The sequence below is a fragment of the Leptonotus elevatus genome, chromosome 16 (genome assembly GCF_054856555.1).
Source record: "Leptonotus elevatus isolate MCC_2025b chromosome 16, RoL_Lele_1.0, whole genome shotgun sequence".
Classification (NCBI taxonomy): Eukaryota; Metazoa; Chordata; class Actinopteri; order Syngnathiformes; family Syngnathidae; genus Leptonotus; species Leptonotus elevatus.
In genome coordinates, this window is record NC_141254.1 from 15,677,257 (window position 1) to 15,700,566 (window position 23,310).

A 23,310-nucleotide genomic window follows, 5' to 3' on the forward strand; every position below is an offset into this window, starting at 1 on the left:
CGACTATCTTTATAGTTCATCAGGGCTTCTCGATCTTACTTGAACATGGGTGCTCCAATTAGAGACAGTGGATGTCAATAGCATTGTCACCACATCCCCATCTTCATTAACATAATTTGCACGTGTGAGAGAGAAAAAAATATAGTGTCAAGCCTTTATGTCTCTTCTAATTCCATTATGTGTGTTTTATTGTGTGGTCACTGCTGAATTTGTGCAAATTGTGGGTGTTCAATATGTGCAACCAAAATGTTAAAGTGAAATGAGGAAACGAAAATGAAGCAAGGAGGGTAGTAGGGCAAGAATGGCCTCAGGTTCCGGCAGATGGTGTTTTATATCTTATGTATGCAAAGTCCAACATTGTGTCTCACATAAACAGGCATCAGTGTTGTGTTTAGTAGTTGATATGCGGACCAGCAATTTTAATGTAATTACGAGAAAACAATATTTTGTGCATTTGCAGCCATATGTAGCATTAGTTGTTATAGTGTATCTTTATTTATTTATTTTCATACACTTTCAACCTTTCCACGGATGCGATGACATGTATGGTTTGACTTCATTAGTTCGACTTGATACATCCCGATCACAAACGTCAGATCTGACTGTGAAATGCGAGACTTTGTTGCGTATATTGATGCTTCTTAACGTGTTTGGTTCGTTTGGCTGGGTGTACGGTCACAAGGCTGCTGTGCGTATGTATGGGTATATAGGTCACTTGATGAGCAGTGAGTGTGAAGATCAGATGCTGAACATGATGAGCTGCTCACTGAGCACGACACTCGCCTCTGTACGAACAGTAGAATGCACAAACGCTGCAAGCCCTCACAGTGCAGCCAGTTCAACCTTGACCCCCTTTATCTGCGCATGCCAATCAAACAATAAATCCATGCAGCAAATAAACGCAAATCACCTGTCAGTTGGAAAATAATGCTGAACTGACCTTGCTTGCATGGAACTACACAAACAAACAGGAAGGATTTATCACTAACGTTTAGGTCAGATTAACATTACTTTCTGGTTACTGGACGTGTTAAAATAAATTTTTGGAACAACCCCTCAGACAGGAGAGGACTGTCTGCTTTTATTATCAATTGATAAAGCGCACATGCACCTGTCGTCCAGTTGTGTATTCAAATTGCCGCTGTTGTTCTTTACTGTAAAACTGACACATGAAACAGATCATTTAACTCGGTATATTTACTCATGAAAATGTTCAATCAAATGATATACAGCACTAAACGTCAGCTAGCTTCATGCTAAAATGCAAAACACCGTTGATGTGACTGTTAAAAAAAGAAAGAAGAAGAAGCTACTTTTAACACCCAGCACATAAAAACAGCATTTGCTATTTGCCGTCCTATAAAATACAATTGAATTCATATCAGACTAGTCCGTATACTGTAAAAAGCTACAAAAATGCTAATGCTATGCTGACATATCAGATTCACTAGTATCCAAAAATAAAATGGGATGCTTAGGTTATGTGCTAAATCAAAGTAGTGTCTTCGCTTGCTACCTGCTGAGGTCCCTATTTGCACATCAGTAGCACAATCACATATTGGTCCAATGGTTGTGTTGATGACATAACACCATGCAGCCTTGCCCTCTGAAGCCCAACCGGTTCCATTCTGACAGTCGCACATGTTCCCCATCTGTTTGTGTGTGTGTCTGTATATTAATATAAAAGTGTGTGTGTGTGTCCCACTTTCCTGTCCAGCCAGGACATTAAGGGGGTTTTAAAAAGGGAGGGGTGCAGGCAGACTGACCTAGTTCCCTCTCACTTGCCCGTCCCGGTACCATCCCCGTGGTGTGAAGTCTTGTGCAAGTGCGTTTTTGCGGCCACATGAGAAAATACGGGATTGCAAATTGGAGTAGTGATCTGAAGGAGGAGAGTTGGAGTAGTGACAGAGAGATGAAGAGTTTGTGGACGAGCATAAAAAAAAACACACCATGAGCACAGATTTAAGCTGTCAGAGTAACCAGCAGAGAGCTAATGAGTGGCTTCGATGCATCCCGACTGGACCAGCAGATGGCTGCGGCCACATGGATGGCCCATAGAAGAAGCCCAACTATGCTTTATATCATCCACCTGCCACACAGTTTGCCTTTGTTTACTGGTGCAGTCATTTCGTAACACATTCAGGACTCTAATGGTAAAAAAGATCAAAAACGATCTATTGTTGCTTTCCACATTTTTTTCTATGGACTGTATTTGTCTTTAATAAATGAAATGTCACCCTAAATCCGAGCGCAAACTATGCAAATCAAGATGGGGGGGGGGGGGTTGACTAGACGAAAAATAATTACAGGTATTTTATTCTATGCTTTTGCTTGCTATAATATAGTAGAAGCTAATAATAATTAGCTTACATCTGTGAGTTAAACTAATACGAGCTTGGATAATAATGGTTGTCGCTGAGTGACAAGGTCACTTACAGGCTACATTACTGATCAATTCTTTCTACCCCTGGCGTCCTTGTTGGAAGTCAGGCGGTTCAAAACACACACGCACGCACACACTGGGTGGTCACAGGGTTGAATGGAGAACAGCTGGATATTGACATTACAGTCAGTTTGCAAGCTAAGCAAGTCTCGGTAACAAATTTAAACGGATTAGTTTATCAGCGTTGCGTCAGTTTGATGATGATGAGCCGCACTTGATCTTCAATATGTCATATGATCAATATTGGTTCAAATACTTAAATGACCAGAACTTTTTTTCTCATGTCAATCAACTGACTTTAGAACAAAACCACTTTGTTGTTGTTTGTTTAAAAAAAGAAGAAGAAAAAAAGCTCCCTCACAGGCCATGCAAAACATTTCTTCTGTGATTGTTTGACAAAGACAAAGATTTTAATAGTTTGTCTATATTCTGTATGCATGTTACTGTATTGCTGGTTTCTCTTACAAATAACTTAGAATTGGGCTTGGGTGCAAAAAAAATTTGATCGGGACACCTGTAGAATTTTGATGTCTTAAGGCCAGGACTGTACGAAATTTTTACGAAATTCAGAATTGAATTGAGAATGACCCCTAAATTCCAATTCCATTCTTGAGTTTGAATTTGAATTTAGGTGGCAAACAGGAAGCAGGATTTTATTTGCAGGAAGTAAAATTGAAATGACATGAAATTAAAGAAATCCATGATACAAAATTTCAAGTGTATTTAACAATGAAGCCTTACCTTATATAAGCTGTTTTGCAACATGAATTTCATACAAATATTATATTGTAAGGCCACTAATAAATTGTAGTAATTGTCTTAAAAGTCTACTAGATAAAACTGTAAAAACTACGAACATTTTTGATATGATGGTCGAACAGCACTTCATTTCCCAGAACACCTTGCTTTATGTACATCTTTAAAATGGCTGCCCAAACATTTTGAGCATTTTATTTGGAGCACACTAGTGATATGCGATGAGAATGAGTTTCTCTGAATTGCATTGAATTTAATTCCACTTCCTGTAGTTCAAATTCTAATTGTTTTCAACGTCCTGTGTGGGTGGAGTCAATTCAAATTCAAATGCATCCATTGAATTGGATTTTGAAGTCCTGCTTAACTACACTCAGGTGAAGTAAAGCTAGAGGTGAGGCCAGTACGGGGAGCAGCCACGTCTTGCACACAGCGTCTGTTTGCAAATCTGTGCTTGTGCGCGCGCGCACGGCAAAGAATACATGAATAAAAACACTTGTCTGGGGCACCACATACTCATGTAAACCAAAGGCACTCACTTGTAGGGAGAACAAACGTACAAGCCCAACATCACACACATTGAATCTAACACAATAAAGCCATTTCCAGATTTTACATGAACCTGCCTGAATAGGGAGAAGTCATTAAACATTAACTTGAGGTACATTAAGGCTGCGCTCGCCTGTGCGGTGTTGATCCTCTAGCGCTCGACTAGCCATGGTACGGGACAAGGTGCGACGGGGGGGGGAGGCTGGGCAGCACGTGGCCTCCCCAGGGCTCATGGGACACAACCTCAATGACTGTAACCCCCCCCCCCCCCCCCTTCAAATTGCCCAGCGATATCATGTTTGCCGCTGCTGCCCCATGTGGCACGCAGCAGGGTGTCATCATGGAGCTGATATCATGTAGACATACATGCAACAAAACCTCCACGTCAGGAAGGAAATTGGAAGACGGCGTCACTCTGCATGCCCCGCATAACAGTGTTTTGCGGTTTCTTCACCTCTATGTGTGCCTTCCCTCTCTTTTGTATGTATAATTTTGCTCCATTTGAGAGTGAGAGCAAGGCAGGAACAGATGGGCTGCTGGCAGCCATCTTTTACTCAGTTAGGTTGAGTAGGCACGTGGAAGAGTGTGTTAATTAGCACAAACAAGCGTGTGTGTATGTGCGTGCGCGAAGGCCACAATAGGCATAATTATTTCTGCTTGAGAGGCCAGTTTTAGGGGGGTGGGGGGGAGCAGCGAGAGGCGGAGTACAACAATGCCCCGACCACGGGCTTTGTGTGTATTGAGGAGAGGGCTGACAAGTGTCGGCTATTATTGACTATTTACACACTACGACACACGCCCGCTCACGTGCACTTAACACAGCATCGCCTGACGTTTTTTTTTTTCTCCTCCGTTCTTTGTGTCTCTATCAAGCACTCGCGTGCACACTTGGGACGCACACACATGCAGTATGAGCATGTTTGTCGAGCATCGGCGTATCAGTGTCAATCAGTGTAAGAGGGAGAGATGGGAAAGTCCCTGAGAGCACATCACTCTGACACAAATCTGGCCACCACCTCAGCCTTCAAGCCAGGCTTAGTGACAATACAATAACACAGGGAGAGACTCGCTCCATGCTGGCTCTCATTTACGGATGTAGAAACAAGAAAATTGTTAAAAAGGTTTGATTTGTACATAATTTTTATTGCATAAAAAGAAGAAAATTTAGTCATTTTAAAGCAAATGCTACCAAGAACATGTAAAGTAAAATAGAAACTTGTGACAATTTCTTTAGATTTGACTTAAAATTACAGCTGGGTGAGTACCAATACCGGGGAACTCTGTTAGGCTGCCGATACCAGCCACTGATACTCGAAAATCTGACATTGAATAAGTGTGAGGTCAGGTGAAGAAGTGTCAGGTGAGCCTGGTGAGTGATGTGGGAGTCAGACAATGAGAGTGTAGAGTTGTTGCAAGCTCAATGTTAGCAGCTCACTTTTAACTGGCCTTAGCCAGTCTTGTTTCGATTTTAATTAAAAAAAAAAAAAATACTGATACTGGTTTTTAACACAAGCCGTTTCTAATTCTCGCCGTTGCCTCAATAAACCACGTTTCTCATTTTCTAAGAATTCTGAGTCACCAACAGAAGTGAAAGCAGGGAGGCTTGTGCCAAGGCTTAGTGAAAATAAGTGAATGGGGATATCTGGCTCGGATTGGGTTAAGAAATGGGATTTAAGTAAAGAGGTTTTAACCCTTTTCCTCCTGCTTTCCCTCCATTGCTTTGTTTAGGATAGTGAAAGACGGATTAGTGCCGAGAGATTACAGCACGTTTTGCCAAGAAATTGTCATTAATTAAGGAAACACTTGTTCAAATGTTTAGTGCCGGGTTGCTCCTCAGTGTTTTGGTGCATGGGCCACATTTTTCCCTGTTATGAACAACAATCTATTTCCTTTTAATCCCCAGTAATCCGTTCATAACATCTCTTTACTTGTAACGAAATAAAACAATTGATGGATTTCTCACTTTAGTCAGAATGAGGACTATATTTCACGTTGAGCACTACAAGACAGAGCAGAGCGGTCACAGTGAGACATAATCAAGAATCAAATTTGATCCCTGGTGGTCCTCCATGTGTCATGTCCCTACATGACCTGGCAATCAGACCTATTGATCCGACTCTGTGTTTGCTGACCAAACACACACAGAAGCCATATCAATGCTATAGACCCTCATTGAACTAATTCTGGGTGGAAAGCTAAAAAAGGACAACAACAGCCTGATGGTTCCTTTGTTGGTTCTCTGAATTAGTCGTATACTGAGGTCATATATCAGTATATTGATCATTCAAAGTGGTTAAAACATGTTCTTACTGTGAATATTTATATGCTAAAACAGAATCGCAAAAACAACTGATAAATACGGTGCGACTGATATGGATTTTATTGTATTTTTTATGGTGATACAGATTTTTGGCAATTCATTTTTTTAATTTATTAGCGATTCATATGACAATTAATCTAAAAATATATATAATGCACAAAATATTGTTTTCCTTTGATGCATTTAATTGGCCAATCGATTAATCGGTCAGGTAGTTGTTTCCCCCCCTAAATGTTAAACCACACACATACAGACTGCAGTATAATGACTAATCAATGTATTGATTAATGTCTGTAACCAAGATTTGTAAGGCTGATAATCAATTGTATTGATAATAAGACTTTTCACAGTGTAATTCAGATAAGAACAAAACAATTTATAGCTATCCATTTATGTCCTTGAATAGTATTGTTTTACCATATTTTATTCTTCAATTGATCACAAGCATTGACAATGATACTGATCAAAGACCTTCATACTGAGGTTCATTAGACATATTGACTAGTTCAGGGGTCAGCAACCTCTACTAAAATAGCCATTTTAGGCCAAACAAACTTTTTAGTTTTTTGCTATCAATTTTCTGACATTTTTGGTATTTTTTTGGGACATTTTGGTATTTTTGGGGATTTCTTCTTTTGCTTTTGGACATTTTATAGCTAATTTTTGAATGTTTTATTTTCTGCCTTTTTTAAATGAATTTTTGGCAGTTAAAAAAATATTTTATGGTAATTTTCTGCTTTTACTTTTTGGATATTTTATGGTCACTTTAAAAAAAAAATTTTTTAGGCAATTTTAAAAAAGTTTTCATCTACCTTTCATCTCTCTTTTTCTGACAACTTAAAAAATTGGACTTTGACCATTTTTGAATATTTGTTCAAAAAAAATTAATCTAAATCATTAATTCATTTAAAGAATATTTTACCTAAAAAATAAAAATAATATATGTATGTATGTCTACTAATTTTTTAGAGATCCACAGCAAGCCAAAGGAGAGGGACACGTGGCTCTAGAGCCGCAGGTTGCAAACCCCTGGACTAGTTTATTGGGCACCAAAATGACAGACTGTGTAAACACAATTATTTTGGATTGTGTGGGATTTTTGTTGTTGTTGTCATATTTTGTGAGCTCACAAGCTCTGTTCTGGGCTAACTTCTTTCACACTAAGCACACCCGGTGCAAGGCTTTATTGAGCACTGGGGCCATGACTATAAAATGCCATGTTCACGTTGACAACATGAGCTCAAGGTCAAGTCGAGATATAACAATGAGCAACTTTTAAGCGGCTGACGCCTCTTAAAATGTCACATTGGGTTATTTGTTGACTTTGCTGCCTGGGATTTCAGCCATCCTCTGTGGTAAACACTGACAATCTCTCTGCGTGCGTGCCCGCTTTCGCACTTGTGTGTGTGTGTGTGTGTGTGTGTGTCGCCAGTTAAGCCCCGTCTCTCTCCATGCTGGGCAGTGACACTCCTCTGCCACCAGCACTCTAATGGTTGGGTGGAGGGAAGGTAGGGGAGGGGGGGGGGGGGGCAGCGGGGAGACCAGGCGATTCACTCAGTGCTGCTAATGCAGCTCACGGCCTCAGGCCATGGGCTAAGCTGAAGTGCACCTCGCTATATACACACGTACACACAACATATATTGCACTTTGTTGGGGTTTGCGATCGTCCACTAGATTATTATTATTTTTTTTATATTTAGTAGCATGTTTTTGTGTGCAGCAGTCTCCTTTCAGAGATTAACACTCAGTTTAGAGTCAGTGGTCTATCCAGTGCAGGGTAGGTGAACCGAGGTTAGCGTATTTCTACAAACTGCGGTGAATTGCGATTTGTGTGCGTATGTGGTTTTCCTCTCCCGGGACCCTCATTATCACTGCTGTCCCAGATGTCTCCGAGCACATGAAACACACGTCATGAATAATGGAGTCCTATTTTCTACATCTTTCTCCACGTCGCGGTCTTCACCTCGCACCCGTTTTTTCCCGAGTCCACGGCCTGCTCCCTCTTTCCTGGATGGACCATTTAGTTTTACGCGGTGTTGTACGCCTTGTCTGCTCACGACGTATTTATGGAGGGGAACATGGCTCTGCAGTGTGGAGTTGTATCTATGGAAACTACATCCTTTGCATAAGAAGACTTTTTTTACGAGGGTCCCCGCTGTCCATTCAGCACCACACATGTACTCCCCACCCACCCATCCCCCAGTGTTTACTGTTTAAAGTCACACAGGGCAATTTGGGACAGAGCAGCCAGTGGAGCAGAAGAGACGTTGTCCCATCGCAATGGAAACTGGACTTTTAGTCTGTCTGGTCCGCCCCTCCTTTCCTCTACAACCATTCTTCTTCTTCACCTTTGTGTTAGGGCTGGACAATTATGGGTTCATTTTCATTTTTAAACATGACCCTTATCGCTTGATCATATTTATTTTAGCGTGTGTTATTTTCACAAGTCTTGGGACTTACTGGGCTAAGATGGGATGTAAGGGATTGTATTTCATGCAATGTTACATGGAAATAAATGTGTGTAAAAAGTCCTTGAATTTTTGAGGATATTACATTTTCTTTCAATGCTTGAAGCTCAACTTTGAGTTTAACTTGAAAGCATTAGCGAGTCAGACTGGAGTAGATCATTATGATTCCTTGAACATCTATAAATTGAAGCACAAATCAGTCAATCAAATCATTTTAAGCGTTAAAGTGTTCTTAACCGAAAATCGATTCTGAATCGAATCGCACACCCAAAAATCTGAATCGAATCGAATCGAATCGTGAGACATTCAAAGATTCCCACCCCTATTAAACAGCTTAAAGTACGTTCAGGAACGGCAGAATCACCTATATTAAAAACTTGCTATGCAAGCAACATGGTGCATTCAAGATACTTTCACGAGTTAACGCACTGCGACCTTTTGCACAATTTAAAGATCGAGAGAAGCCAAAATCGAAGAAATCATGATTACATTTCGAGTAATCGTCCAGCCCTGCTTTGTGTCCTCTTGCCATGTCTGTGCATGCGACTGTCCAGTATTAGACAAAGAGAGGACATGATTGAAAGATGAGGTAAGCAGTCAGAATTGCTCAGGAAAGGGCACAGCAGTTTGGATTAGACAGTGAAGCGTGGCTTTTTAATGAAAACATGACCGAGCCGCCGCCGCCGCTTTCCCCCGTCCAGCCTCCCGCATCTTCCGGAAAATGAACAGAGAGGAAGCGAGGGCGAAAAGGCCGATATTGCTCATGCGGCGTGGTCTTAACTGGCAGCGTGACTTCTGCCCCGTCTGAGCAGCTCGGTGGCCTGAACAAAGTCTCTTTTATGGAGGAGATGCGGCGGGGTGGGCTCCCGATGCACGATCGCTTGTTATACATCAGTTGGGCCAATAAAACCTGCTTTGAATGTGAATTGAAGGAGTTAAGAGGACGCCATTCATGGGCGTTAAGTGTAAAACAGAATAAAAGCCAGAGAAGTGTATATATTTAATTGCCTGACACCTGCTTCTACTTGTGCTTTTAATCTATACGCAGTGGAGAGAGGGAGCAATGTTAGGGCGGAGTGAGTGTGCACTTTGAATACAGATGCAACACCCCTTTTTTGCATAAGGTTTGAAAGGATGAGAGCTCACAGACATGGGCTGTTACCTCCTCCGCCGTTTTCATTGCCATTCTTCTCCTTCAAATTTTTTTTCTTTCAATGGAGCCGCTTCAGCTACAACTTCCACAAATGTTCACTGACTCCATGGTGCTAAATTTACAGCATTACGCTTTTGTTTCCGACTGAGAAACACCATTTGTCCTATTTTAAGTCTGGTTTGTTGATGGCTTCGCGTGTGTGGGGTTTATACCAGCACCACTGAGAGTATCTCCAGAATACGCCATTTTTTTCCCTTTCTTCCCATGACAGTCCCACCTCTTTGATCTCCCCCCCCACCCCCCCCATCTATTCTCACCTTCTTTCACATTTTTCTCTGCGACAGAATGCACTTTTCTAATGTCAAATTCAGAAGATTCTCTGTTTTGAAACTCTTTGGTTGTCATCCAATTACAAGTGGAAACAAAACACTGTTGTGCTTGTCGACTGTGAGTTCATTTGTATGCTCGAATGTGTTGGTGTTCCATAAATATGCATGTTGAAATCCTTCGTTCTAATTTTGGTGGAAGGAAAAACCTAAAATATAAAAAATCAAGGAACATAAAACACATTTCGGTCTTCATGTATTGGTAAATTTATGACCCAAGTACCCATCGTTTCTTATGAGATTTACTAAACCAATATTCCACTTTATTTTTTTTTATTTTACAACTTGCATATTTGTGATTAATAATGTAGCACCTTTCACGCCTCAGGTACAAGTTAGACATTTTAAATATTGATGAGTTACAAATAGATGTATAATTAACCAAATATGCAACTGCAAAAGGAAAAAGTGTCAAATGGAAATATGAGTGGCCACATCATGCTCTGTGTTTGAGGGTATTATGAACTATTCCACATGCAAGTCAACGTTGGTACCACACATTTAAACTTCCAATGTTTAACAAATGTCAGTGTAATTTCTAAAGTCAAACGTCCCGCCAGTCACACAATTTAAGGTGCAACACATCAGAGGGGGCGGGCATTCTGCCACTTGCATCATAGATGATCAGGGCTCAGCCCAATCATGGCTCACCTGTCTTTTTCTTTTGTTTTTGTTTTTGTCTGGTCATGTGACGTTCACAAACTGAGCCGTGATTGGTCGTTACTTGAACCCTGAGCAACTGTGATGTCCTTTTAAGTGGACAGGGAGTGACAAAATGGCCGCCCCCTTTGATGGGCATTAACGGGTGGATTTTGCTGCTTAACTCATTCACTGCCATCGACGGCTATAGACGTCAAAAATTCATTTGAACTATTTCTATTAGTTTAAAAATGTTCCCACTTTTGTTTACAAGAGTATGAATACCTACAATTGTTTTATTGTATTAGAACAGATATAAAATGTGTGTTTAATTGTGAGTTAACTAGTGCAGTCATGCGATTAATTACGATTAAAAAATGTAATCGCCTGACGCCCCTAATTTTTACTAATATTTTCTTCTTCTTTTTTAATTATTTAAAAAAAATTAAGAAAAGATTAGTAAAAATTAGGTGATTTAAAAATGTTAATCATAATTAATCGCATGACTTCACTAGTTAACTCACGATTAAGCACAAATTTTATGTCTGTTCTAAATGTACAAAATAAACTTATAGGCTTTCATACTCTTAACAAAAATTGGAAAAAATGTTAAACTAATAAAAAATAGTTCAACGCCTAATGCTGTCAATGGCAGTGAATGAGGTAATTTATATTCCACAAATATAATATCAAAGACTAGACAAGAACATTTTTGGGTTGACTTTTCTTTTAAATTCAAATTTGACATGTTTTGTTCAGTAAAAACATGGAATGTTCAGCCTGAAGGAGAATACTTTTTTTCACTTGGAGCTAAAAAGTAATATATCATTCACACATCGAGAAACTAGTAAAGCAAATACATTAGTCCAATAGAGGAAAGACAGCCAATCTGTCCTTTGGCATTCATATTTCAATCTGTAAGGTGCAATGACTTCTTACGTGCTCCAGGTAAATGTTACCTCTTTGAAAAAGAGCTGCTTACTGCCATTTACAAAATAGGAATAGCTACATTTAACAACTACCCAATGACAGCGTTTTTCATATTTGGTATTGTTACTTCCCTTCTGATTTTGTGTGTTTTCATTGTTTCATTTCTGACCGGGATCACGTTGTGCTTTAATAATTGCTGAAACGACACCAAAACAGAACGAGGATGGCAGCGAGAAGACCCTAGCAACAGGGACGGGATGAGGAACGTGTGAAGGAGGGTGTGTGTGGGGGGGGGGAGATGCAGAACATCAATAAATAATGGGCCCACTGAGGAGGTGGAAATATGGGCCTCGTTATCTTTGCGCCGACGCCTTCATTTGCATGTGGAAAAATGTGGCTGCCGCTAACCTGCTCGTGCTCGCATTCATTGCGTACGCAGACACACTTGGACCAAAATGGCCTACTGTGTGCATCCTATTTATAGACGGTGTGGGTTTATTTTTTCCTCTCTCGCACATTCATAATTTCATCTTCACTTACAATCCTCACTATTATTATTTGTCACAGCAGTAGTTCTGTCTCGGAAGTCGCAGCCATGCTGTCATATTAGAAAGCGGAATTCAAGAAGACCGTTGTTTATTACAATAATACAATGTAATCATTTGGTAAAGTACGGTTGGGAATTGACTATAGTAAGCTCATTTTCTACCGCTTTTATTTAGATCTAGATGGGTTTCAATCTGAAGTACATCAGTAGAACTAAAAGTGCAGACTGTATGCTTTGTGAGGATTTTTAATTAGATTAGAAAATAATGTGCATGTGTTGACACTCAAACGAATGAAAGCAATTAAAATATTCTATACTGTATTCACTTTCAAGAGTCTCCATCCAATCTGAATAGAAATTCCAACATTTCCTCCCCCCCCCCTGGAAATTCTTTCTTTGCACTAATGGCTTATATTGAGGCTCAAATGGACCTCATGCAAAATTCCAACAATGTCAGCTCTCCTGGAGGCAATACAGCCTCTTTCTGGATGAACAGACTTTTTATAGAGCCATTTATGTTGAGTAAAAATGTGTGCAGTAAACCAAAACAAGACTTAATAGTACTGAGTTGTATATACAGTAGAGTGGAGGCGACTGCCTTTTTGCCACGTTGGCGACTCAGTATTATAAAGAGCAAAACAATACTGAAAACTGAGATACTATAAAAATGTGTTCTAATTAAACCTTAGCAGATATGACTTTAAAGTTTGTCTGCTGTGGGAGAAAAAATACTTCGTTGTTGTAGTTTGTGTTTGTTTATCTTTTAGCGTGGAGGAAACTATTTTTGAGACTGAATTATCTTTTTTATCTAGTTTTATGAAAAATATATTATTCTGATACTATTTTAGCTGTGTGTTTTTTTTTTATGTGTGTCATCGCAAACAATAGCTCGAAAAGTTAAGTAGTAGTACATGTTACTCACATCACCCCACTTTTTCCACAGCTACATTTCCAATGCTGCCGTGGCCCGCTTATATATGGACGGCGGGCCCTAAATGGTCCCCGGGCCATAGTTTGGACAACCCTACTACAGTAGCGCTGCCCCACATGTTGCAGAACAACATAGTACTACACTGAAGGCGAGCGACTAAAAAAAAGAAAAAAGAAAAAAAACGATCACTTCAAAATGAGTGTTATATATAATGATGATGACGATATAGGAGCGGAACATTGCACTTGTAATGTGTGTGTGTGTGTGTGTGCGCGCGTGCAAGCGTGCGCGCTTTCAACGGACATCAGCTCTGTTTCTTGTTAGCTTGTCAAGTAAGCATGAATAAAAGCTGAGGGCGCACAGTGATTTAGTAATTAATATTTTACTCCGTCTGCCACTCTGCTCGGAGACTGCGAGGAGGAGCCCGCGTCACTGAGACAGACCAAATGAGCGAGTTGACTAATGAGAGTTGACTATAAAATTGATGGATTTTACGCAAGCCACTCGTCCGAGATGGACAGCGTCAGTAAGGGGGAAGTCGTGTGATTGAATCCGCAGATAGGATGAATTCAATGTGCCGCAAAAGACGGAAATTGCGCTTTTGACACATCCTGCTGATCTCGCCGTCGCTCTGCCTGTGTCGGAGTGTTTTGACAAGCCACTTGTCACTGCTGTGGGAGTAGCGCTCTTAAAGTACTCATTATCCAGTAAGACTTCTTTGCAGGGGGGCAAACAAAGGTGGCGGGGAAATTGCAGGCTGTGTCTCCTCACAGGGTCATACAAAATATCCAATGCAAACATGTCGTAAATAAGTGTGGCATGCTGGCTCCATCTTTTGTTCAACCCTAATATACGTGTTTGCTGATTAAACACACGCACTTAAATCATAATCCACGATGCCTCCCCGTATCTCCTTTTGAGAAGTGTGTTTTTTGGGCTTTATCTGTGATTGGTGTAACTCACTTCAATGTGTGCTCTACATCTTGAATGCCACTTTTGGAGGACGTGGTTGTCTTTACATGATGTTTTTGTCATTTATTTTTCTCTTCTTTTATTCCAGGTAACAGGTTCTTGCTGACCTCCTTTGGGGCTCTCTACATCTCAGATGTTCAGAAGGAGGATGCCCTTTCCACCTACCGGTGCATTACCAGGCATAAATACAGCGGGGAGACGCGCCAAAGCAATGGAGCCAGGCTCTCTGTGATGGGTGAGATCGGTTCTTCCGGTTTTCTGTCGAAATCTACTTCTATGCCAAATCGCCCAGTGGTTTTAACCAAAACTATTTCCATTTGAATGAAACTTGGCGTACTCGTTGATAGTGATGGCACGAGACTAAATCTTCAATTTTAGGTCAATCGGAGCATGGGTTTTTGTATATAAGGCTTCACGGACGGCTGCGTACTTGATCTTTCTGGCATCCTGGTTGCTATTACAAGTATTAGTGTAGCGAGCATTAAAGATAAAAGAACCAGTGAAAGTTCCCATCTGAACTTTACAACTGTTTAAAAAAATGAACTCACTTAACTCTATGTGTAGCCAAAATTGGCGGAGTCACTGGCGGGAAGATGAATAAACAAAGACATAAGATTATAGGTAGTTTTACTTTCTGATGTATTTGCTTGATGCTTGTTGGAGTACTCCAGAGTCAAATAGCAAAATTCCCTGCTTAAGTTACGGGAAGTTCTGAAATGATTATTTTTTTTGTCCATTTTGTTTTACAGGAGAAGTAGGCTAAAAATGCTATTAGAACAGTCTTTCTTTGATGATTTTACATTGATTACAACATTTTTACTCAAGTAAATATCTCACAAGTAAGTAAGTAGCAGCAAAAGCAGAAGAATGTGATTAATTGTGACTCATTATAGAAAATTATGCAATTAATTAGTTAATTTTGCACTTATTCAAAAGCACTTAATTTGTCCATATCTTCCCTCTAGACCCCAATGAGTCCTCACCCACCATCCTGGACAGTTTCCAATCAGGGGAGGTGCATGCAGGCCAGAGTATCGAGCTCCCTTGCATAGCAGGAGGTTACCCCAGCCCTACTGTGCGTTGGCTAAAAGATGGCCGCCCCCTGCCCTCGGACACCCGCTGGACACGGCGTTTGACGGGGCTGACCATCAGCGACCTGCGACAGGAAGACAGCGGCAGCTACGCATGCGAAGTCACCAACAGCTTTGGCTCGAAGGAAGTGTCTGGACAGCTTCACATAATAGGTGCGTGAGCGCTACGCACGCACACGCAAAACTGACAGACTGCCGCACACTCTCTTCTAGCTGGCAGACGATCGCATTCACACACTCCTCTCCTTTTTGCTTTCAGGCGCGCATACAGTGCGAGTGTAACAAAACGTGAGCGCTACTGTATATGATGCCCCAATATGTCAGCTCTCAGAATGGGTGACAGGGATGTAATTTACTGAGACTGAAGCCATAACGCAGCTGCCAGCACAAGTCAGCATCACTGAGGAGGAGAGTGAGGAAGATGGTGGTGTAGAGACCAGGGGTCAAAGACAAAATGAGCAGACATCCACCAAGGCCAGGCCGGAATGACATTATCAACAAAGTAACACGATAATAATAGTGTAGGACAGAGGTAAAAGTGTGTAAGCATGCAAGTAAACAAAGGCGAGACATGGAGCGAACGGGGAGGCGTTCAGCTTGGCCGGTGGGCACATCATGGCAGCACACTCTGTGACTTTGACAGGATGGGGTGGGGGGAGGAGGGAGGGTGGGGTGCTTGGAAGGCACAGTAATGCCCCCTGGCACACACCACCAGCTGCCTTATTGCTCACTGACATTTGCGCACACACATAAAGTGGACATAGATGCGAAGCGATATCTCCAGCTGCTTTTTAATGAGTGCGTCCAACTGATTGAGTCGCCACTGCTGATTGCGCTTTTGCTCGCTTTTTACCCTGCTCTGTGAATGTAAATATACGCTGTACTCATAAATCTGGGTGAAATTTCAGTCACGAGTTGGTGAGAAAATTGGTTACATTTAATAGGGAGAAGCATTTTGGGGAAATTAAGCATATTTTTGGCCTTTTTACGGAAAATGAATATCGACTTCAAATGTGTTAATTTTGTAAACAAAAACTAAATGAAAATATTTTTTGTAGACTAGACTAGACTAAATAGTTATGGTTAAATAGTTAAACAATAATTGGGAGTAAATCAGAATACATTTTTGTTGACAAATGAAGAGACGAAAATGTCGTCTACTTAATAAAGACTGGACTTTAATCTATGTACATTTTAGTTCATGAACAAAGATGAGAGAAAAAAATGATGATTTTGTAACCAAAAAAATTAGTCGTGGTTGTTTATAACGTAACATTATTCCAACAGCTATAACGTTCCAAGAATACGTTCTGACCACTCGCGAATGCTGGCTAACTAATGCTAGCTCGTAGCTTGGAGCCATAGCTATTTGTTAATATGGCGTAATTGTTTGTGAAGTTGCAATTGATTTTTTTTTTCTCCAAAAAAAAGATAAGCGGAAAGTAAATTACATTTTATGTGAAATAGATCAGATGGAAATTTTCATTGTAAAAAGGGTAAAATGGTTGTCTTAACTAAAACATTGACAGTTTTTGTTGATTAAATCTAGACGAATAATATTATGTTTTCTTGGACAAAATGCTTGATTTTTAGCTGACTAAATAAAAACGGGATGAGGTTGACTAAGTATGATTAAAAACTAACAAGCATTATTGAAACTGGACTAAAACTGAGACAAAAATTTAAAAACGACTGATAAAATTAACACTTGCTTCAAATATCGGTGATCTATCTCCAGTTGTGATAAACAATAAACCATTCATTCCTCAAACATTTTCATTTGCGGTCCGTCTTTCAGATCCACTTCGAGTGACCTTATCCCCCAAGAACCTGAAAACGGGAATTAGCAGCACACTCTTCTTCACCTGCACTGTGGAAGGTTCTCCAGAATACACCATCAACTGGTACCGAAACACGGAGCCCATCTTCCCCGACCAGCACATCTCCATCCAGGGTCAACACAACGACACCCTGCAGATCACTGCAGCACAGAAATTCCACTCTGGTGCCTACCAGTGCTTTGCTTCCCGCAAGGGCCACACATCTCAGGACTTCTCCATCATTCTGCTTGAGGGTAAGTTGAAAGAGCCGATGTTAAAATATTTAATCTTCTGTCAGAAAACGATTCATCTTGATCTTTTTTTCGTGGTTAGACGGCACCCCTCGCATTGTGACGTCCTTCAGCGAGAAAGTGGTGAACCCCGGCGAGCCTTTCTCCCTCGTGTGCGAGGCCAAAGGAGCGCCGCCACCCTCCATCACCTGGACGCTGGACGATGAGCCTGTGGTGCGGGACTCCACCTACAAGACCAGTCAGTACACCCAGTCGGACGGCATGACCGTGTCCCACGTCAACGTCAGCAACCCGCTCATCCGAGATGGGGGAGTCTATCGTTGCGTCGCACGCAACTCGGCCGGCAGCGCCGAGTACCAAGCGCGCATAAACGTAAGAGGTGCCTGTCTGCTTTTCAATATAAATGCACTCTACACCTCATTCTATATAAATACAGTACAGATAGTGATAAATGTATGTGTCTATCGATATGTAAATACACTGATACCTTGACTTACGGGTGCCTCGATTTATGGGTTTTTCTAGTTACTAATCTGATACTTGGCCAATTTTTTATTTCTGTATTTTTCGTTTTGTGTCGCAAGCTAAAATTTTAGCTATGAGAAAGCATCAGGTACACAGCCATTAAAGTGAAAGAGATTCATATGTTTATTGAAGAGGGGGGGGGCATTACAAGGAGCTGCTGTAAGTCACAGCTCACACCCAGACTCTCACACACACACAAAACCCTTAAAAGCAAACACAAATGCTACATTGTGTGCAGTAATGACACTTTTTAAAGCTCTGCATTCACACTTCATTATGTTTTCAAACAATACAGCGGGTTCATAATAGTTTACGAGTTTTCTTTATAGTTACTTTTTATTTTGTTTTGACTTATTTCATTTTATTTTAAGCAGTTTTTACAGCTAGTTAGTTTTTTTCTGAAAATGCTTAATTTTAGCTTTGGTTTTTATTAGTTTTAGTATTAGTTTTTTTTATATATATATGGCAATTTGTGGAGCGCAAGATTAAAAAAAGTCACTAAGTATTGTGTAATAAAGTAAAATAAAAATAAAATCCAAATTACTGTTCAACTTTCTTTCTTTTGTACATCTGTACATTAAAACCAAAATAAATATACATAAAATAAACCCTGAAAACGTATTAAATTTATTAACAAAAATGAATTTTGTTTTTGCTATAACACGGTTGACTTTTCGCGGCGTTGCTGATTCTTGTGTGTGCAATTTTGTACGCATTTTTTTTTTTACAGTAATGTACCCATTTTATAACATTTATGAAGGTTTGAATATTGAGAATGTTTAAACAAGAGAGAAATGTGAGAACAAGTAAATGCCTCGATGAGGAAAGTTTATAAACTGTGTGGTGAGAGGTTTTAGGTTTTAGGTTTTTTCATTAACAAAAATGTGTTTTGATTTTAGTTTTAGTTATTTCCTTAGTTTTCATTAACTAATTAAAAACCTTCCAATACAGTACCATTTTTTTTAATGGTGGAAATTGATCTGATATTTGAGTAAATTGAGTTGCGAACTTGGCCTTGGAACAAATTGTACTTGCAAGTCAAGGTACCACTGTCTACTCTTCAATTTGTAGCATAAAAGTAGGGTTAAGATATAAATACAAATACAAATATCCTCAGTCAATTTTAGCAAAGGGAGCAAAACTAACCTCCCTGTCCACCTCTCAACTTACCCCAATCACTCTGTCCATCGACCTTTATCGCTTCACCTTCTGTTTCCATGGCTGCTCCATCTCTCTGCCACGACCTCCCTCACCTCATCGGCCCGTCTTTCCGACCACTGTGTCCGCCCCGCCACCCCCTCCCTCTTTTCCCCGTGTCTCCAGGTCCACCCCGAATCAGACCCATGCGGGACATGACGGCAGTGGCAGGCAGGAACACGTACATAACGTGCCGTGTCATTGGGTACCCTTACTACTCCATTAAGTGGCTGAAGGACGGCATGCAGCTGCCCGATAATCACCGACAAGTGTTGTTTGACAATGGCACCCTGCGGCTGACGGACGTGCAGAAGGGCGCCGATGAGGGCACCTACCTTTGTAGTGTTCTGATCCAACCCCAAGTGTCAATCAACCAGACTGTGCATGTTACTGTTAAAGGTAAGTGGAAGGAATCTGTTCAAGTCGTCAAGTAGCTGCAGTTTTTACAATAAGCAGATTGTGTTCTTTCTTTATGTCCAATAGGGATGCTCGATACTTTTTTCTTCAGACCGATGTCAGTACAAGTACTTAACTCTTGAGTAGTCACTGATACTGACACCAAGTATCGATACCACTCGTACTTTTTAGTACTTTTTTTTATTTTAATGGCAATTTTCCATGCTTCTAATTTATATTTCTAATTGTAAAATGGCTGCAAGAGTGGGCCGATACTAGTATCGGCCACCATTGTGAGTACCGATACCATGCCTGGTATCACCCCGATACCGAAGACCTGGTATCGGTGCTTGCCCATCTCTAATGCCTAATATAGTTTTTTCTTTGTAGAGTGGGAATATTAAATTGTATTAATTAGAATAAAATAAAATAAAATTGACATTAATTGCATTAATTAATGTAATTAAAATGTATTTCATTAATTAAATTAAAATCACAGTAATTTAATCAATTACTTAAATTAACTTAATTAAAATTTAACATTAAATAACATTCTTGGCATGTATGACCCTTTTTCCAGACAGCTCTCTGTCCCAGTGCACAGTACTTTTAGCACCCATTTTGATATTCAGGCCGCCTAATGACCATGATGAGTACTGTATATGTCAGGGGTGCCCAAGTCCGGTCCCCGAGAGCCCCTATCCAGCCTGTTTTGGATGTTTCCCTCCTCCAACACACCTGATTGATACGATTTAGGATCGTTATCAGGCTACTGCAAAGTTTGCTGATGAGCTCATCGAAGCCTATGAACTCCGGGTAGCCACAAATGCTGAAATGTTATTTTATCTATGAAATAGTTTGGATGAATCACAAAGGATTTTTGCTTTATGAATTTTGTATTGTTGATCTTGTTGGTCTCCAACTTGGTTGGTGCCCCTCCTTTTTTCCTCTTGTTTCCGGTTGACTAAGTGACTCATTTTGTCCGTGAGAGGGGGGGTAACGATGGTGGCTGGGCAGCTGCAGAGGTGTTTAAGGGTGTGCGCATGTGCCTGCGTGTGTCTGATTTAATTAGATGAATAATAATGAAGCCTAGATTAAATCCCCCAGATGTCTCAGCTGTAGTACCACAGCGCCAACCTCCATTACTATGGCAACGGAATGACTTCCTCCTGCCAATTGGATCCTAACCAGAGTAGCTCTTAGGGACTACGGGAGATGGAGGATTCAAGGGGGGCAAAGAAGGAGCCCTACTGGCCAATGACCTTCTCTCAGCATAGCTGACACTCTTTCACATCAACCCACTGTCATTTTTTTTTTTTTTAACTCTTCCTCTCTCTCCGCTAGTGCCACCTCTCATCCAGCCCTTCGACATCCCCTCTACCTCAGTGGGGAAGCTCATCTACATCGCCTGCGTGGTGTCATCCGGGGACATGCCCATACGCATCACCTGGCACAAAGACGGCCAGCTCATTGTGCCAGGGCCCACCTCTGGCGTTGCAATAGAGACCAAAGAGTTCATGAGCTCCCTGCAAATTTCCAAGGTGACACTAAAACACAACGGAAACTACACCTGCATTGCCAGCAACGCTGCCGCCACAGTCAGCTGGGAGAGACAGCTGATTGTTACTGGTGAGGCACTAATACATATGTAGATGAAAAAATGAGGTCCAAAGAGCCGAAATTGCTTTGTATGATATTTTATCTTTATCGTTATTGTCATTGCACAAGTACAGAACGACAAAATTGACCAACAGAGGAAGACAGGATGGAAAAGCCTGTCGGTACTCACTGAAAAGTGCACCAAAACGTTACACTCTAAAAACAGTTGGGTCAAAAATAACCCATTATGGATCAACAAGGGACTAACCCAACTTTTTTGGTTGTGTTGACTCCCAGTGGGGCTTGAATTAGCTAATCATTTTAACAACTTAACCATTTCAAACCAAGGTTTTCCAACGAGTTACAAAATAAGTTGAGTGCAACTTTGTGTTCCTCAGTACCACCACGATTTGTGGTGCAGCCCAACAACCAGGACTGCATCTACGGCAAAGCCGGAGTTCTCAACTGCTCTGTGGAGGGTTACCCTCCTCCGAAAGTCATGTGGAAACATGCTAAAGGTAAAAAATAATTACAGCAACCCAACATCTTTATAACTAATAACAAATCAAGAGTCAAAGTAAAAAGGTGTTTTGTCATGCAGGTGTTGGAAACCCCCAGCAGTACCATCCGGTCCCTCTAACCGGTCGCATCCAGATCATGTCAAACGGATCGCTGCTCATCCGCCATGTGCTCGAGGATGACCGCGGATACTACCTGTGTCAGGCCTCCAATGGAGTGGGCTCAGACATCAGTAAGAGCATGATCCTCACTGTCAAGAGTAAGTGCCAATCATTTCCTTTGGTTTGAACACAGCTTTTTTTTCCTCACATGTATACAGAGGCATTTTTGCCCGAGGGTAGTAAACTGTGGACCGAACCTAATAATAAAACCACGTGTCTGTCGTTAACTGGGGGTAGATTTACTCTTGAGTGATATGTTCCGTCTGTGTACTGCTCAAGGTTGGGGAAAAGGACTGATGAATTAGTGATGAAAACAAAACCACAAGAACCCCTATAATCAATAATCTGTCTGAGCAGAGGAGAGATTGAAGCAGAAAGATGCAGCCAGCGGGGCTTAAAGCGTGAAATGGAAGAGGAAGGGAATATATAGAGATGGCTATACATTTGTAATATATCCTCCGTTTCCATCACCCCTTCCCTGCATCCTTGTCTCATTATGCCATGTAATGCCATTTGTCACACTGACACGGGGTCTATCATTCTTCCCAGTTCCCGCAATGATCACCAGCCACCCCAACACCACCATGGCCAGGAAGGGCCAGACTAAGGAGTTGAACTGCACAGCTCGAGGGGAGCAGCCCATCATCATCCGCTGGGAAAGAGGGGACACGGTCATCGACGCGGAGAGAAACCCCCGTTATTCAATCACTATTAACAAGAAGGGCGATGAAGTCATCTCGACCCTAAAGGTCAACTATTGAGCGCGTTGTACGCGACATGTCTGATGTCTTCATGGCCACGCGTGTGGAGGGCCAAAATTAATTGCAAAAAAAAAAAAACGTAAATAGATAAAAGTGAAAATAAAAACGGATAGAAAAAAAATAACTCAAAAATGAAATACAAAAAAAATAATGTACATAAATAAATAAATAAAAAACAAGACTCAAACAATACAAATAAATATAAGATATATGTGGAAATAAATCCAAAAATAATTAAGTATCAATCCATAATTAAAAACGCTCTGCTCTAATATGTATTTATTTAATGCTGTCGATGCTGTCAGCATGAAATGTGTCATTTAATGTTATTCAAATGAGGAGGAGGTCCTAAGTGTGGTATTTTTGTTTCCTCCATAACGCGTGGCTGAGAAGGAAGAATTATGTGTGTTAGTTTGAATAATTAAATGCATAAATAATTCACAGACGTCAATAGGGTGGGGATATAAAAACAGATTCAATTGTACAGAGACATTTTGGCAACCTTTGCTTTCTGACAGCAAGACTTGTTCATCTTACCTCAGAGTCCAACAAGAGTGGTATAGATTTTCTCAACAAGTTGGAAAGTGAATGAATGTATTTTTACATTGTTGATTTTACGAAGATGCTAAGTTGCTAATGCTAGCATATAGTTTTTGTCATATGTCGTTTTAGCTAACTATAACCTTTGTTACTCACAGCTGAACCCAGCAGACAGAGGAGATTCCGTCTTCTTCTCTTGTCACGCCATTAACTCCTATGGAGAAGGTCGAGGACTCATCCAACTCACTGTGCAAGGTATGCATAAGGAACATGTCTCAACCTTTCACCTAATAAAGCATTGAGACTCATAACACAGCACTCGTGTTTGTATTCGAAAAGTCCAATAGAGATATTTGAT

At 40.8% G+C, this 23,310-nt stretch overlaps 1 protein-coding gene across 2 annotated transcripts in view; it reads left to right on the forward strand.

The window, feature by feature from the left end:
• The window catches only part of LOC147160956 (cell adhesion molecule DSCAML1-like), a 52,929-nt gene that overhangs the window by 10,727 nt on the left and 18,892 nt on the right, over positions 1 to 23,310 (forward strand). For both annotated transcript variants that reach the window (XM_086098551.1, XM_086098552.1), the window contains exons 4-13: positions 14,181 to 14,327; positions 15,058 to 15,336; positions 16,982 to 17,257; positions 17,337 to 17,633; positions 19,103 to 19,375; positions 20,717 to 21,001; positions 21,370 to 21,489; positions 21,573 to 21,749; positions 22,201 to 22,400; positions 23,111 to 23,207. In XM_086098551.1, coding sequence (XP_085954677.1) covers positions 14,181 to 14,327; positions 15,058 to 15,336; positions 16,982 to 17,257; positions 17,337 to 17,633; positions 19,103 to 19,375; positions 20,717 to 21,001; positions 21,370 to 21,489; positions 21,573 to 21,749; positions 22,201 to 22,400; positions 23,111 to 23,207 — 2,151 coding nt within the window. The remainder of the gene's footprint in view (positions 1 to 14,180; positions 14,328 to 15,057; positions 15,337 to 16,981; positions 17,258 to 17,336; positions 17,634 to 19,102; positions 19,376 to 20,716; positions 21,002 to 21,369; positions 21,490 to 21,572; positions 21,750 to 22,200; positions 22,401 to 23,110; positions 23,208 to 23,310) is intronic.